The 17,553-nt window shown below is 39.4% G+C and overlaps 1 protein-coding gene across 4 annotated transcripts in view; it reads left to right on the top strand.

Moving 5' to 3' along the window:
• Positions 1–17,553, top strand: part of PCTP (phosphatidylcholine transfer protein) — an 87,062-nt gene that overhangs the window by 51,803 nt on the left and 17,706 nt on the right. The window contains exon 5 of one of the 4 annotated variants that reach the window (XM_054546236.2): positions 1,206–2,841. The exons of the other annotated variants lie outside the window; for them this stretch is intronic. Within the exon in view, the coding sequence (XP_054402211.1) occupies positions 1,206–1,279 (74 nt within the window). The 3' untranslated portion in view covers positions 1,280–2,841. Of the gene's footprint in view, positions 1–1,205; positions 2,842–17,553 lie in introns of those variants that run through there. 4 annotated transcript variants of the gene reach the window in all.

Here is a 17,553-nt window from a genome sequence, read left to right as displayed (position 1 = left end):
TATGTTTTGCAGTGGCTGGTACTGGTTTTTCCTTTCCATATTTAGTGCTTCCTTCAGGAGCTCTTATAAAGCAGGCCTGGTGGTGACAAAGTCTCTCAGCATTTGCTTGTCTGTAAAGGATTTTATTTCTCCTTCACTTATGAAGCTTAGTTTCGCTGGATATGAAATTCTGGTTTGAAAATTCCTTTGTTTAAGAATGTTGAATATTGGCTTCCATTCTCTTCTGGCTGGTAGGGTTTCTTCTGAGAGATCTGCTGTTAGTCTGATGGGCTTCCCTCTGTGGGTAACCCAAACTTTCTCCCTGGCTGCCCTTAACATTTTTTCCTTCATTTCAACCTTGGTGACTCTGATGATTATGTGTCTTGGGGTTGCTCTTCTCGAGGAGTATCTTTGCGGTGTTCTCTGTATTTCCTGAATTTGAATGTTGGCCTGTCTTTCTAGGCTGGGGAAGTTCTCCTGGATAATATCCTGCAGAGTGTTTTCCACCTTGGTTCCATTCTCCCCATCACTTTCAGGTACACCAATCAAATGGGGGTTTGGTCTTTTCACGTAGTCCCATATTTCTCAGAGGTTTTGTTTGTTCCTTTTCATTCTTTTTTCTCTAATCTTGTCTTCACACTTTATTCCATTAAGTTGATCTTCAATCTCTGGTATCCTTTCTTCTGCTTGATCGATTCAGCTATTGATACTTGTGTATGCTTCATGAAGTTCTTGTGCTGTGTTTTTCAGCTCCATCAGGTCATTTAAATTATTCTCTAAACTGGTTATTCTAGTTAGCAATTCCTCTAATCTTTTTTCAAGGTTCCTAGCTTCCCTGCGTTGGGTTAGAACATGCTCCTTTAGCTCAAAGGAGTTTGTTATTACCCACCTTCTGAAGCCTACTTCTGTAAATTCATCAAACTCATTCTCCATCCAGTTTTGTTCCCTTGCTGGTGAGGAGCTGTGATCCTTTGGAGGAGAAGAGGCATTCTTTGTCATAAATAGCTTTTATTATGTTGAGAAACATTTCATCAAAACCTAGTTTATGGAATGTTCAGCCTTTTTGCACTGTTTTTTCCTCATCTTCGTGGATTTATCTACTTTTGGTCTTTGAAGTTGGTGACCTTCGATGGGATTTCTGTGTGGACATCTTTGTTTTTTGATGTTGATGCTATTCCTTTCTGTTTGTTAGTTTTCCTTCTAACAGTCTGGCCCCTCTGCTTCAGGTCTGCTGGAGTTTGCTGGAGATCCACTCCAGACCCTGTTTGCCTGGGTATCACCAGTGGAGGCTGCAGAATAGCAAAGATTGCTGCCTGTTCCTTCCTCTGGAAGTTTCGTCCCAGAGGGGCACCCACCAGTTGCCAGCTGGAGCTCTCCTGTATGAAGTGTCTGTTGACCCCTGCTGGGAGGTGTCTCACAGTCTGGAGGCGCAGGGATCAGGGACCCACTTGATGCATTACATAATGGTAAAAGGATCAAAGCAACATGAAGAGCTAACTAACCTAAATATATATGCACCCAATACAGGAGCACCCAGATTTATAAAGCAAATTCTTAGAGAACTGCAAAGAGACTTAGACTCCCACACAATGATAGTGGGAGACTGTAACACCCCACTGTTAAAATTAGACAGATCAATGTGACAGAAAATTAATAATGATATCCAGGACTTGAACTCAGCTCTGGACCAAGTGGGCCTAATAGACATCTACAAAACTCTCCACTCCAAATCAACAGAATATACATTCTTCTCAGCACCACATCACACTTATTCTAAAACTGACCACATAATTGGAAGTAAAACACTCCTCAGCAAATGTGAAAGAATGGAAATCATAACAAACAGTCTCTCAGACCACAGTGCAATCAAATTAGAACTCAGGATTAAGAAACTCACTCAAAACCACAGAACTACATGGAAACTGAACAACCTGCTCCTGAATGACTTCTAGGTAAATAACGATATTAAGGCAGAAATAAATAAGTTACTTGAAACCAATGAGAACAAAGACGCAATGTACCAGAATCTCTGGGACACAGCTAAAGCAATGTTTAAAGGGAAATTTATAGCACTAAATGCCAGGAGAAAGTGGGAAAGATCTAAGATTGACACCCTGACATCATAATTGAAAGAACAAGAGAAGCAAGAGTAAACAAATTCAAAAGCTAGCAGAAGACAAGAAATAACTAAGATCAGAGGAGAATTGAGGGAGATCGAGACATGAAAAACCCTTTAAAAAAATCAATGAATCCAGGAGCTGGTTTTTTGAAAAGCTTAACAAAATACATAGATGGCTAGCCAGACTAATAAGGAAGAAAAGAGAGAAGAATCAAATAGACACAATAAAAAATGATAAAGGGGATATCACCACTGATCCCACAGAAATACAAACTACCATTACAGAATATTATAAACACCTTTACACAAACTAGAAAATCTAGAAGAAATGAATAAATTTCTGGACACATACACGCTCCCAAGACTAAACCAGGAAAATGTTGAATCCCTGAATAGACCAATAACAAGTTCTGAAATTGAGGCAGTAATTAATAGCCTACCAAACAAAAAAAGCTCAGGATCAGATGGATTCACAGCCAAATCCTACCAGAGGTACAAAGAGGAGCTGGTACCATTTCTTCTGAAATGATTCCAAACAATGCAAAAAGAGGGACTCCTCCCTAACTCATTTTATGAGGTCAGCATCATCCTGATACCAAAACCTGGCAGAGACAGAACAACAACAACAAAAAACTTTCAAGCCAATATCTCTAATGAACATAGATGTGAAAATCCTCAATAAAATACTGGCAAACCAAATCCAGCAGCACATCAAAAGGCTTATCCACCACGGTCAAGTCAGCTTTATCCTTGGGATGCAAGGCTGGTTCAACATATGCAAATCAATAAATGTAATCCATCACATAAACAAAACCAATGACAAAAACCACATGATAATGTCAATAGATGTGTAATAGGACTTCGATAACATTCAACACCCTTTCATGCTAAAAACTCTCAATAAACTATGTTTTGATGAAATGTTTCTCAACATAATAAGAGCTATTTATGACAAACCCACAGCCAGTATCATACTGAATGGGCAAAAACCGGAAGCATTCCCTTTGAAAACTGGCACGAGACAAGGATGCCCTCTCTCACCACTCCTATTCAACATAGTATTGAAAGTTCTGACCCGGGCAATCAGGCAAGAGAAAGACATAAAAGCTATTCAAACAGGAAGTCAAATTGTCTCTATTTGCTGATAGCATGATTGTATATTAAGCAAACCCCATCGTCTGAGCCCCAAATCTCCTTAAGCTGATAAGCAACTTCAGCAAAGTCTCAGGATACAAAATCAATGTGCAAAAATCACAAGCATTCCTGTACACCAATAATAGACAAACAGAGGCCAAATCATGAGTGAATTCCCATTCACAATTGCTATAAAGAGAATAAAATACCGAGGAACACAACTTACAAAGTATTTGAAGGGCCACATCAAGAACTACAAACCACTGCTCAAGGAAATAAGAGAGGACATAAACAAATGGAAAAACATTCCATGGTCATGGATAGGAAGAATCAATATTGTGAAAATGGCCATACTGCCCAAAGGAATTTATAGAGGTAATGCTATCCCCATCAAGCTACCAATGACTTTCTTCACAAAATTAGAAAAAACTACTTTAAGTTTCATACGGAAACAAAAAAGAGCCCATATATCCAAGACAATCCTAAGCAAAAAGAACGAAGCTGAAGGCATCACACTACTTGACTTCAAACTATACTACAAGACTACAGTAACCAAAACAGCATGGTCCTGGTACCAAAACAGATATATAGACCAATGGAACAGAACAGAGGCCTCAGAAATAGTGCCACACATCTACAACCATCTGATCTTTGACAAACCTGACAAAAACAAGCAATGGGGAAAGGATTCCCTATTTAATAAATGGCTCTGGGAAAACTTGCTAGCCATATGCAGAAAACTGAAAGTGGAACCCTTCCTTATACCTTATACAAAAATTAACTCAATATGGATTAAAGACTTACATGTAAAACCCAAAACCATAAAAACCCTAGAAGAATACCTAGGCAATATCATTCAGGACATAGGCATGGGCAAAGGCTTCATGACTAAAACACCAAAAGCAATTGCAACAAAAGCCAAAATTGACAAATGAATCTAATTGAACTAAAGAGCTTCTGCAGAGCAAAAAAAAAAAAAAAACCAGGATCAGAGTAAACAGGCAACCGACAGAATGGGAGAAAATTTTTGCAATCTACCCATCTGACAAAGGTCTAACATCCAGAATCTACAAGGAACTTAAAATTTACAAGAAAAAAAAACCCCATCAAAAAGTCAGCAAAGTATATGAACAGACATTTCTCAAAAGAAGACATTTATGCAGCCAACAAACATATGAAAAAAAGATCATCATCACTGGTCATTAGAGAAATGCAAATCAGAAACCACAATTATCAAAACCATCTCACTCCAGATAGAATGGCAATCATTAAAAAGTCAGGAAACAACAGATGCTGGAGGGGATGTGGAGAAACAGGAATGCTTTTACACTGTTGATGGGAGTGTAAATTAGTTCAACAATTGTGGAAGACAGTGTGGCAATTCCTCAAAGATCTAGAACCAGAAATGCCATTTGATCCAGCAATCCCATTACTGGGTATATGCCCAAGGGATTATAAATCATTCTACTATAAAGACACATGTGCACGTATATTTACTGCAGCACTATTCACAATAGCAAAGACTTGGAACCAATCCAAATGCCCATAAATGATAGACTGGATAAAGAAAATGTGACACATATACACCATGGAATACTATGCAGCCATAAAAAGGATGAGTTCATGTCCTTTGCAGGGACATGGATGAAGCTGGAAACCATCATTCTCAGCAAATTAACACAAGAACAGAAAACCAAGCACCACGTGTTCTCACTTATAAGTGGGAGTTGAACAATGAGAACATATGGGCATAGGGAGAGGAACATCACACACTGGAGCCTGTTGCAGGGTGGAGGACTAGGGGAGGGATAGCATTAGGATAAATAGTTAATGTAGATGACGGGTTGATGGGTGCAGCAAACCACCATGGCACGTGTATACTTATGTAACAAACCACACGTTCTGCACATGTATCCCAGAACTTAAAGTTTAATTAAAAAAAAGAAATTGAAAAGATGGCATAACTACAGTAATATCATACAAAATAGATTTAAGGTGAAATTATTAATATAGGTTTCTTTAAAAAAACATTTTATAGCAGTAAAGGGGTCAATTCACCAGAAAGGTAGCACAACCATGCATTTGTATGCACCCGATAAGATCACTTTAAATTTATAAAGCAAAAATTGATAGAACCAGGTGAAATAGACAAGCCCAAAATTATTGTGGGGAACTTCTTGTTTTGTTTTGTTTTAAGAAACTGAATTTGGGGATGGGTTGTTTCACGTCAATAGATAAAGAGAAGTATACATCTCCTCATTACCAAATTATTTTCCTAGTTTCTTTTTAAACTATTTTATTTTAGATTCAGGGGGTATAGTGTTTTTTTCTTACATGAGTATATTGCATAATGGGTGAGGATTGGGCTTCTAATGTACCCATTACCCAATAGTGAACACTGTACCCAGTAGGCAATTTTTCAGCCTTGTCCTCCTTCCCACCTTCCCCCATTTTGTAGTCCCCAGTGTCTATTTTTCCATCTTTATGTCCATGTGTACCCATTGTTTACTTCCCATTTATAAGTGAAAACATTCAGTATTTGATGTTGTTTCTGAGTGAGTTCATGTAGGATAATGTCTTCCAGCACCATCCATGTTGCTGCAAAGGACATGATGTCATTCTTTTTATGGCTGCATAGTATTCCATGTGAGTGTAGACACATACACATACATATACATATACATATATATACACACACACATATATATATGATAGGAGATTTTAATGTACTTCTGACAGAAGGTGAAAAACAAGAAGACAAAAGACACATTTAGTAAGAATATAGATCTACGCAATACAATTTAAAAATGTGTATCCATTTGGCACCAGATTTGACTCTCTTCCCATTGCTGGGAGTAGTTCCTCATATTGTACCTATTAAATCTTTTGGAAGAGAATTTTGTTTTATTTGGCCCTGCTTTTGAAGTAGGGTATGAGAACTCCAGTTATGGTCTCTCTCTCTCTCTCAATCTGTGTGTGTGTGTGTGTGTGTGTGTGTGTGTGTGTGTGTGTGTGTGTGTGACTTTAGAGAAATCTCTTTGGCCTCATTTTTGGCGAGAGTGATACATCCTAAAGAACGAAAACATTTTTATTCTTCTCCAAGTAATGGGAAACAGACTAATATATGGTGGGTTCTCCTTACCTCCTTAGAAAGACAAATAACTTGCCAAGTGCTTAAGTTATTTTCCAAAGGGCCTTAAGTTCTTCAAAATGGGCCATGGACCACAGAGTCCTATTATTAGAAAATAGAAGTATAGGCAAGCAAGAAAAACAGAAAGAGAGGGGATCTAGCTTCAAAATTTGGAGATCTGGGTTTCATATTTGAGAGTGATCCTCTACAGAGAGTGCCAGAGCAATAAACCAGGAGAAGGACTTTATGACAGTGGTGTGCTGGAGGTACTGGTTCATACTGGCTTGCGAGAAACTTTTGTGTGCATATCTTCCCCAAATCCAAGTTCAGTACCATTACGTTGGTGGCTTAAATGTATATGTGGTAGAAGTATTTATATCAGAGAAATTGGCAAATGGTACAAAACAAGACTGTGTGTTGGGGAAGCTAGTTTTTAAACATTTATGAGTATACCATGGCCAGAAAATTACCACTGAATTTACCCTTTGAAAATACTATCTGAATATAGGACTAGAATAAGACTGCCAAGGTAGGAAACAACATCCTACCCTAGGATGATGACCGTCCTTGATAACTTGAGAATTATCTCAAGTTTCAAGTGAACATCTGTACAACTAATGAGGGCAGGGTGAGGAATTAAGGAAGGAAGTCTCCCAGTTAAACCTCGGGACTGGACAGGAACATGTTAATACCTGCTGAGTTTTAGATGGGAGTGTAGACATCACTATTACAGTGTTTGTGTTTGTGTAAGTATTTATACAAGATTGTGCGTTCCATTTCATATATATTACAGAACAGGAAAATGTTGTCAGCTTCATTGTGAAAAAGAGGTTTTTGGAAGAGACAGAGATTTCTCAATTGAGACCTGAGAAGACTTGACCTTTTATATTGCTAAGTTTCACATGGGTCATGGATGAGTGCTAATCTGCTAACGACTCAGACTGCACTTGATGCAATGTTCCCTGTATCAAAAATGAAACTTATATAGATGTATAGAAAAACAAAGTAAATCAGATCATGCGAAGAATGAGGGAGACAGTGATGGTGATGGTGGAAGTTTCCTTCTGATTTCCAGAATTCTCCTTTGATGCAGAAGTTAGGCCATCATAGCCTTCAAAAATGAGCTATTAATGATAGTCTAGTCTTTACAGCAGTAAAACCATGTTGATAGGTTATGGGATTTCTTTCTTTATCATCACCATGACTGCTTCTTGGAAACCACTGAATTGGCAGCAGCTGTGTTCATTAAAGGCTGAGTTCTCAGAAGTGTTTATAAAACTAAACAACCCATAGATTTCTGCTGGCAGAAACTAGTCATTGGCATTCTATGTCTTAGTTGCTATTCCTTTTTCACATGGGGCTTGGCAAGACTGACATATGTATCAGAATCATATGTACAATTTTAGTTAAACACGGACTCTCCTTCCCTCCTTCCCATCTCCTTTGGGCACAAAGAGAATTTTTAGATCCTTATTTTTCTTCCTATTCATAGGTTTAAGAGAACATTGCCTTATATAAAACAGTAAATCTCTGACTGATACCCCACCCTTTTTGATGAAATGTGCTGTAGAATATTTGATAGACCTTCTTGTTAAAGCTTTAATAGGAAGTCAATAATTAATTGAGTAATCAATATATAGTTGGCCTTTATAAGTGCCAACACCATGGTCTGAAGGTTAGTGAAATATGTTTGCTTTTTCACTTTAAGTCAACTTTCAGCATTTTCAGGGTTAAGACTCTGGAGTAACTTGAGTCAAGACTACTGTGGAATTCACAATAATTCTCTTGAATTCAATCTATTGTACTTGAAAATTATATTTGAATCCCCCCAGATTTAAATGCTTCTAATTTTTTTGGTACAAAGCATTTTCACGTTCATTATCTTATTACAACCCTCAAAAATTCTAAGGGTAAATAAAGTCGATATTAGCGATAATGATAATTACTGTGTTGATGAAAATAATGCTTTTAATAATGATGATAATGATGGTGGTGACTACAATTTAAATGCCTCCTAGGTCCCAAGTCTTGTGATAGCTTTATATATATTATATCATTGAATCCTCTGAACAACATTGTGAGGTAGAGTACCTCAACTCAAATATATGAAGGGATTTGTCAAAGGTCACATAGCTTATAAATATTAGACCAAGGTTTGGAACCCAAGTCTTCAGTCTTATGAGCCAAGTTATTTGTAATCTATGAATTGCCAAATGTAATGCATAAAATGCCTTTACAACTCCATAGGATGGTTGACACACCTCACCTCCATCAGAACTGGGATTAACCTCACTTTCTCTGAGAAGCATTCTCTACCACTTATCAGCCATCTGATTTTAAGCAAATTATTTGACATGAGTTTACTCATCCATAAAAAGGAGGTAACTCATCCATGTTGGTTCAGTCTTTGCTGCAAAGATCCAATAACTTAACCAAAAGGTCTGGAAAAGTCTGGCAAATAATATGCACTTATTAGGTTGCGGTTCACATTTCCACACTGGCCACTGGCCTTCTTATGCTTTATTCCAATTATGAGAAGCACGTGTGGCAAAACAAGGGTCACATCAACCCAAAGCTCACAGAGTTTGGATGTTAGCACATTATTCCTAATCACTCAGATTAGCCAGCGAGTCGTACTCTTTTCTCTCTGTCCAAAGCTTAGCACCATTACACTGGACCTTAATCCTGCTATAACTAAGGGGCAGTAATATGTCTTAAAGAGAGATCTTTAAGAGAAAGGAAAACTGAAGAACCCTGGAAGGTCCATCCTGAAATGAGCCAAAGCTAACACTTCCTCAAAAAGCAGAGGAATTTCCTTCCCCCTCAACCCCGCCCAGCATATTTTATGTATAGTTTCTAAGAGGTCAGCTAAGAATAATGGGCTTGAGCCGATCCAATATTGGCCAACTACTCTAACATATTTCTCTTCAATACCTGGTGAGGCAATGGTGTTCAAGAAACATCTACACAATGCAAAGTGAGCAAAAACCAGCCAATCCTAAATCCTACATCAGTAGTCTTCTCCAACCTTGGGGTATGAAAGACATTTTTGGCCAAAGACTATGAAGTAATGCTCTTTATTAGCTTACTTCTTCTCTGTGTCCAAATGATAAAATAAAATTCTGACATGAAAAAATAATATTTAGAATTTTCCCTTTATAGTCTTCAAAATAGTGGTTGTCCTCATTGTCTCTCCTTCTCTCAAACAAAAAACAAAACACAAACTCTTTATAAATTTAGATTGAGTTGACTTACTTTTCCTTTATTTGAAAAGTTGCTTTATGTATGATATCACATCTATTATCTCTCTGTATACTATACCCCTTAAGGTAAGCAGATGTCATAATCTCTATTTTGTGGATAGGGAGGGAAGCTTAGAAAATTTTGTAACATATTGGTATCTCAGCTAGTAAATTGTGGAACCAGGACTGGAACCTACACCTTCTGACTTGAGATTGTTTCTCAAAATCAGAGCATTCTCAGAGTGTTTTTTTTTTTTTTGAAGACGAAGTCTTGCTCTGTCACCCAGGCTGGAGTGCAATGGTGCTATCTCAACTCACTGCAACCTCTGCTTCCTGGGTTTAAGCGATTATCCTGCCTCAGCCTCCTGAGTAGCTGGGATTACAGGTGTGTGCCACCACACCCAGCTAATTTTTGTATTTTTAGTGGAGATGGGGTTTCACTATGTTGGCCCAGATGGTCTCGATCTCCTGACCTCGTGACCCGCCCACCTTGGCCTCCCAAAGTGCTGGGATTACAGGCATGAGCCACCACACCTGGCCAGAGTGTTCTTATTTTGCTTTTGTTGTTACTGTTTTTGTGTTGTATGTGTGTTTTCTCTATACACACCAAGTACAGAGTTTAGCTCTGTAAAAACATTAAAAACAAAACAGCAGAAAGGACTAAAGCTGTTACTATTAGAAATTTACCTTCTAGTTGGTAGATACATAACATTGTTCAAAGCAGGAAGCAAAGTCAGTATTATTATTATTTTTAAGAAACAAGGTCTCACTCTTTCACCCAGGCTGGAGTGCAGTGGTGGGATCATCACTCACTGCAACATTAAACTCCCAGGCTCAAATGATTCTCCTGCCTCAGCCTCCATAGTAGCTGGGACCACAGGCATGCTATGTTGGCTAATCTTTATTTTTTGTAGAGACAGGGTCTCACTATGTTGCCCAGGCTGGTCGCAAACTGCTGGCCTCAAGTGATCTCCTGCCTTGGCTTCCCAAAACATTGGGATTATAGGCCTGAGCCACCATGCCTGGCCGAGCAAAGTCATTGTAATTAAGTACTGGGAAGGCCGAGCAAACCAATGGTAAAATTTGGATGAGAGTCACTGGTGAGGTTTCTGGGCATAGTTGAATATCCACCTACCTGTAAAATCTAGAGCCCTGGCTTTCCCATCTACTGAGACTCCAGGGGTAGGGGGCCTGTCCCACTGAATTGTCAGTGCTTCTAGGAGGCTCCTTCATTGTATGTGAGCCTAATGTGCTTTTATTATCCTCTACTGTCTTTATCACAGGAGTGAACCTCATCTACTCGTTGTCCCTAAAACATAACAGAGCCTCTCACTGTTTACCCATATACAGTTCATGAGACTTGTAGGAGCTCCCTGTGGATGTAGTATTTGGAAAAAAGATTTTGGATAACTGTGTCAACCTGTTGGGATGCTTCCCTAAGAGTCCACTAGAGGAAACCATGGTCAGGAGGGAAATTGGGGTTTAAAATTTAAAGACAGAACTATGTGTTGAGCTAATGGGGCAACACTAGGATAAAACAATAGCTGGGCAGTGAGAGTTAGTGGTTTAATGACCAGGAGAATAAAAGCAAGAATTGATGAATGGAACAGGTGAAATTAGGCAGTTTAAGCAGTCTTAAAACCTTGAATTTATTTTTCTTTTTTTTGCAGAGTTACACCCAAGCTGCCAGAGTTCTTTACAGACATCAGGGGAGGCCAGATAGTTTTCCCAAGCAATTCCCCATCCATAAAATGCCCTTCTCTCCCTATTAATTACTTCAATTTCTACATTTTCTGCATGGCCTACCTCTAATATTTTCTTCTGCAGAGAATTTTTCCTAGCCACTCAGACTATAAGAATCATGCTCAGTTGTCATATATTTCAAACAGTTCTGTGTCACCATTTCCTTTGTTACATACAAAGTCTTTCCTCCAAATAGAATATAAACCTGTTATAGAGAGGCAAAAACATGATGCCTTTTGAAAATTCTAAAGGCCTTAGCACATTAGTTATTATCATTATAGCAAACACATATCTAGCACTTACTATGTTCTCTTCCAAGCACTTTTCACATATTATCTCATTTAATCCTGACAACCAACTATGCAGTATTTCCTATTGTCATTTTATTTTACATACGAGGAAACTGAGTCCTAGGCAGTTTAAGAGATAGTCCTAAGGTTACCCTGCTTAAAACAGAGATCTCTCACCCAGGACAATTTCTCATTGGCACCTTCACTTTGCTCGGCTGCCAAAAAAGTAGATATTGACGTGGAATCTGAATACAGCACCTGGCTGGAGAGCATTGCTTGTCTGATGATTCACACTTTTAAATAAAAATAATAAAACCCTTGGCTGGACAGTTTCACTTCCACAGTCCAGCTGGGATGTGGTCACTGTGGTTCCAAAACACACTTGGGTGATATTTCAGCTTGAATAAGTGTAATTTGCACATTCAGTTGTCAAAATTCTGCACGGAGGTCTTGTGATCACACTCCTTGTCAGGCATCTGCCAAAAGCTTGCTAATGTTTTGGCTCCCTTGTCCTGCTGGTTTTTGCTGGAAGTGACCTAGAGGAGCGTGGGATGCCTTCTCCTTTAGTTGAAACCCAAGTTAAAATGGGACAATCTGGGTGAGTGACCCAAACCTAAGTCCTGATTCAACCATTATTTACTGAGCACTTAGTATGTATCAAGCATTTTCCTGTATTTTATTACATTGAATCTTCGTGATAGTGCTCTGAGGTGGGTGTTGTGATCTGTATTTTACAGATGTGGAAGTAGATTCAGATGTGAAAGTAACTTGCCAAAGGCCATTCAGTGGGTAGAACTAAAGAGATCTGATTCCAGGTTTCCTGCCCTCATCTCCATATCAAGGTGCTTCTAGTTCACTTTGAAGTGAATAAAGAATGGAGGGATAATATAATAAAGATGATAACAATAATAATTACAAACATCACTACCAACATTTCTTGAGTCCGCACTGTGTGCCAAGCACTATGGGAATACCTTACAGGCATCACTTCATTTTACCCTCACAACACCCATAAGAGGTAGTAGGCACTAGTATTTCCCCCATGGTACAAAGAAGGAAAATGATGCTCAGAGACGTTAAGCAGGTTAGCAAATGATGTGCCAAGATTTAAGCCCAGACATTCTGTTGCCAAGGTTTGCTACAACAGCTGTATGAAAACATGCAATGTGGGAGTGCTAGATTAGATTCCTCACCTGCCCCATCTCTTCAAAGAAAGCACCAAGAGAAAGTGTGCGGTCAATGATTTGAAAAAATTAATCAGACTGTCAACATTTCCAGTGGAGCCCATTCAGCCATTTTCAACATTAACCGCCATGTTGCAAGGCTGACTTAGAAATGTTACACTCACAGACTCTGAGAAAGATGATGGATTTGAGATGGAGCCTCACCTGGCTTGGAGCCCAGGATGTCCAGGCTAAATCTGTGTCATTTAGTCCTTTTCACCCCATCTTATTGGGAGTAAGCTGGAAAGAAAATTCGGGTGCTTTGCCAAGGCTTTGGGAATTCACAGCCCTGTCACTCAGAGATGAGAAGGATCCTTTAGTTAGAAAAAGTTCTCAGTCACCCCTTCTGGAAGAGGATCAGTGATGTGCCTTTCCTCAGTCATGAGAGTTATCACGCCTCCCCACGGGGAGAGTGGGCAGTCACGGTGAATCCTGGAAATGGGAGCTGCTCCCAGAGTGATTGAGAACAGAGCTGAACTCAGTTTCTCACTTGTTGGTACCAAAGGGGTTGGGTTGTGCCTTGCAAAGGGAGAGCAAGAATGAAAAGAAGAGTAGAATGAGGTTTCATTTTATATCCAGTAATCAACACACCAAATTAAAAATGAGCTGGGAAGTTTTGTGTGTGCTTGTGATTTGTTACACTGTTTTCCTTTCCTCTCTTATTTAAAAAATTGCTATTTAAACAATATTATAATGACATTAAAAGAAGTACATTATTTATTTATTTTGAGACAGCATCTTGCTCTGTTATCCAGGCTGGGGTGCTGTGGTGGTGCAATTTCGGCTCACTGCAACCTCCGCCTCCCAGGTTCCAGTGATTCTCCTGCTTCAGCCTCCCAAGTAGTTGGGATTACAGGTGTGCACCAACATGTCCAGCTAATTTTTGTATTTTCAGTAGAGACAGGGTTTCACCATGTTGGCCAGGCTTGTCTCGAACTCCTGATCTCAGGTAATTTGCCTGCCTCGGCCTCCCAAGGTGCTGGGATTACAGCTGTGAGCCACCCTGCCTGGCCAGAAGTTTAATAAAGAAAATATTCACATTCTACTTGTAGAATACAGCATAGTCTTTGCTCGTGCATCATCTATTCTTATGTAACTGTAATCAGACAATAGAGTGATCATTTTTCCATGTTGTCCCATATTCCTTAAAAATATTCCTTGCTGGGCATAGTGGTTCATGCCCGTAATCCTAGAACTTTGGGAGGCTGAGGCCAGAGGATCTCTTGAGCCCAGAAGTTCAAGACCAGCCTGGACAATATAGTGAGACCTTGTCTTTACTAAAAATAAAAACATAGCCGGCCATAGTGGCACATGCCTGTGGTTCCAGCCACTCAGGTGGCTGAGGTGGGAGGATCACTTGAGCCTGGGAAGTCAAGGCTGCAGTGATGAGAGATCGAGAGATCGTGTCACTGCACTCCAGCCCGGGTGACAGAGGAAGGAAGACCCTGTGTCAAAAAAAAAAAAAAAAAAAAGAAAAATTGTTTCAAAAGAGAATTCAATGCATCAATTACAAAGCCTATTGCTTCTTTCCTGTCTTGATTTTGCTGACACTCTGATATTTTAATCTCCATTCTAGAGTGTGAGCTTATTCATATCCATTCTAGAGGAAGGAGGAGGTTTGAAAATGAAGGGACATGAACATTTGTCTACCCTGTCATGTGTTAATGGTTCCCATTAATAACAAAATAGATAAGAGGAGAAACTGAAGAAAAAAAGATCAAAAGTGTTCACTAAAATGAGTTGTATTCTAGTTATTTTCAATTTAGGAGAACCAAGGTGAAAAAATGCACTAACCAGCTGACAAACAGCCCTGCCCTCCGGAGGCTTGGCAGACACTCAGCAGCTGCTCCCAGGGCCAGGCACCTCTGGCTGTGCCAGCAGCTGTGCCAAGGCTGAACAAGGTCGGGGGGAAAGAAATGCTTCACATACTTTTGGATCTGTTTAGTCATTGACGCAGGAAATAGGTCTGTGTCGCTCAGCTGGTAGCATCATTGCATTTGCCTGGAAGGTCAAGGGTTCAAGGACCACACTAGAAAGTTGGCAGCTTCCCAAAGCCAATGCTTGCACTGTCATGGAAGGCAGGTGGTGGTGAACACTGGAGAAAGGAATGCTTTCTCTGCATGTCCCAGGGAAATGGGGCTCACAGGGGCAAGATAGACAACACACCACTCAGTTTACTTTGACCCATAAGCTTCAAAGTACTCCAGTGTGGAACTAGCAGAACTGTCATCCAGGGGACAGGATTGTGTCATAGACACCTCTAGAAGACAAGTGGAGTTTGGGGCTCTGTGATGCATGCTCTACCATCTTTTTTACTGAACCCTCAGCTCAGCCTCTGTTTCAGCTTTGAGAAACTCAGAAAGCAAGAACAGCGCAAATTGTGGCAGATCCTCAGGAAGAAAAGAGGCCCACACTTACTGAGTAAACTAAGCCTGGAATTCAGGTCCACGGCCCAGTAGAATAATCTCTTTGTAAACTTCTCTAAAATGTTTATGTGCATTGCTGCTTGGAAGTTCAATGTTATGCACAAAAGCAATTTACTATAATATTTAAGATATTTAAATTAGTTTAAAAGTTTAAAAAGCATGATTATATTTGAAATTATTTGGAATTATTTATAGTAAATACACTTGATAATTTTGCTTTTGGCTAAATACTGGAAATTTGGGGAAATAATCCAAAAAATAATAGTAGAGAGGGAGTTCCATGAAGGTAAATGTGGAAATACATCTTTTAAAATAAATCAAGCCCACCCCACTAAAAGATAGATCACTTAAGCCTGAAATACAATTTATCCTTCTGCCTAAAGAATTTCTGTGGCAGGAGGTGTGGCCTGAACAACAGTGCACACCTGAGTTGTTTATGCATGGAGTAACATTTTGGCTTACAAGTTACCACAGGGCTAATTGTTGCTTATTTATTTTGTGGGCTGCCCTGATCCTAGATACATTTGTTCCAGGAATGTGGGAGATTGAGTAGGTGTGGGGATGGTGCTCTTTGGTAAAATTGTGTTTAGACTGGAGAAGGTACAGTAACAGGCAGCTTCTTGTTAGTCTAAAGGAAAAAAATCCCTGACTCCTTTCCCCTTTAAATAAAACACCTTGCTTGCAACCAGCTATAAGAGAGGTTTGAGGTTGGCTTCCATCGGGACCCTGCCAACAGGTTCAAGTCTGATGTTCCTGCTCCCAGGATACCTTTTGCTGTCTTATCATGAGTTTTTTTATTTATTCAGTTATTAGGAGCTGTCTTTCTGATCCTACCCTCAGAGACCTAAACATCACCTCTCGTCTTTTGAAACCAAAGACAGAGTGAAACAGAACCCAAAGAAAGGAAATGCTACAAAGTCTAATGGAAGTTACACAGTTTTGGATTTCCCTTGGCATTTTGTGGTACCTGTCTCTAGTCCTCAGTGCTGTCTACCTGAAATTACTAACATTTCCTCTCTTCGTGAGGACAGGGTTCTTCTTCTTTAATTTTTTAACAGCTTTATTGAGATATCATTCACATATCTCACATACGATTCACCCATTTAAAGTATATGCTTCAATGGCTTTTATTATATTCACAGAGTTGGGCAGCAATCATCTTAATCAATTTTATAACATTTTCATGATCACCCCCAAAGAAATCCCAAATGTTTTAGCCAACATTCTCCAATCCTCCTGTCCTCCCAGGACTAGGAAACCACTAATGTAATTTTTGACTCTATGAAATTGTCTGGATATTTCTCTATGAAATATTCTGGATATTTCATACAAATGGAATCAAGGCTCTCTTTAAGCATCCTACTATTCTTCCACAGAACCTGGCCAAAAACCTCGTACCTAGTAGGCCTTTTAGCAAGGCTATATTAGTTACTTGATTTAGGTATATTAAATGACTCTTTTAAGATCAACATAGCTCATGAGTGGGTAACTGGATAGTCCTAGATGGAAGACCTCATATGCCATTACCCATGGCGTGTTAATGGTCTGGACAGTATCAGAATGAAAAGACAGCCTATGAGTCATAGCTTCCCCTAGGTGAGGTCCCACAGACATGGCCCCCTGTACTACTCGTCTGTTCAATGATATAACACGGACGCCATCAGCTCAACAAATCAGAAATCGATTCCCTAGAAGACTGGAGTTCTCTTATGAGTTGGCACACCACGCTGCGTGTTAACAGGCAATAACACTAAAATACACTAAAGACCATGTAATTTATTCCCAACATGCTGTTATTCTTTCCAAAACATTAGCTTTGGAGCAGAACGTTTGCTAAATGTTGTCTTTATTTCCAAAGCTTGGGGTAAAGATCATATGCAACCAATGACTGAGAGATAATTGGCCACTTTACAGTTTTAACCTCAAATGAACTCCCCCGTCTGAGTAAATTTCCTGGTAAAAGATCCCATTTTAATAGAATGTGAAAGCTGCAAGAAAGATGGAGCTTACAGATCACAGTATGGTCTGTTAGATAAATGACCAGGAGTAATATTTCTTAAAACCACATTTTGTAGACAGAGTTAACAGAAAACCCAGGAAAAAAATACCCAGTGGTTCAGCATTCATGCTTAAATGAAAATAGCATGTGTGTTTTCAGCCCAAGTTGTGCCAGGGCTTGGAGGGGAATTGGCAAGGATTAAACCAGGAGTCTTTTGGGGTTTGTTGGGTATTGTCATCCTGGACCTGACCTCACAGCTTTCTCTTGG

This window comes from Pongo abelii, chromosome 19, assembly GCF_028885655.2.
Source record: "Pongo abelii isolate AG06213 chromosome 19, NHGRI_mPonAbe1-v2.0_pri, whole genome shotgun sequence".
Taxonomy (NCBI): domain Eukaryota; kingdom Metazoa; phylum Chordata; class Mammalia; order Primates; family Hominidae; genus Pongo; species Pongo abelii.
Note: the sequence above shows the minus strand (reverse complement) of the source record. Positions and strands in the feature narration are given on the sequence as shown.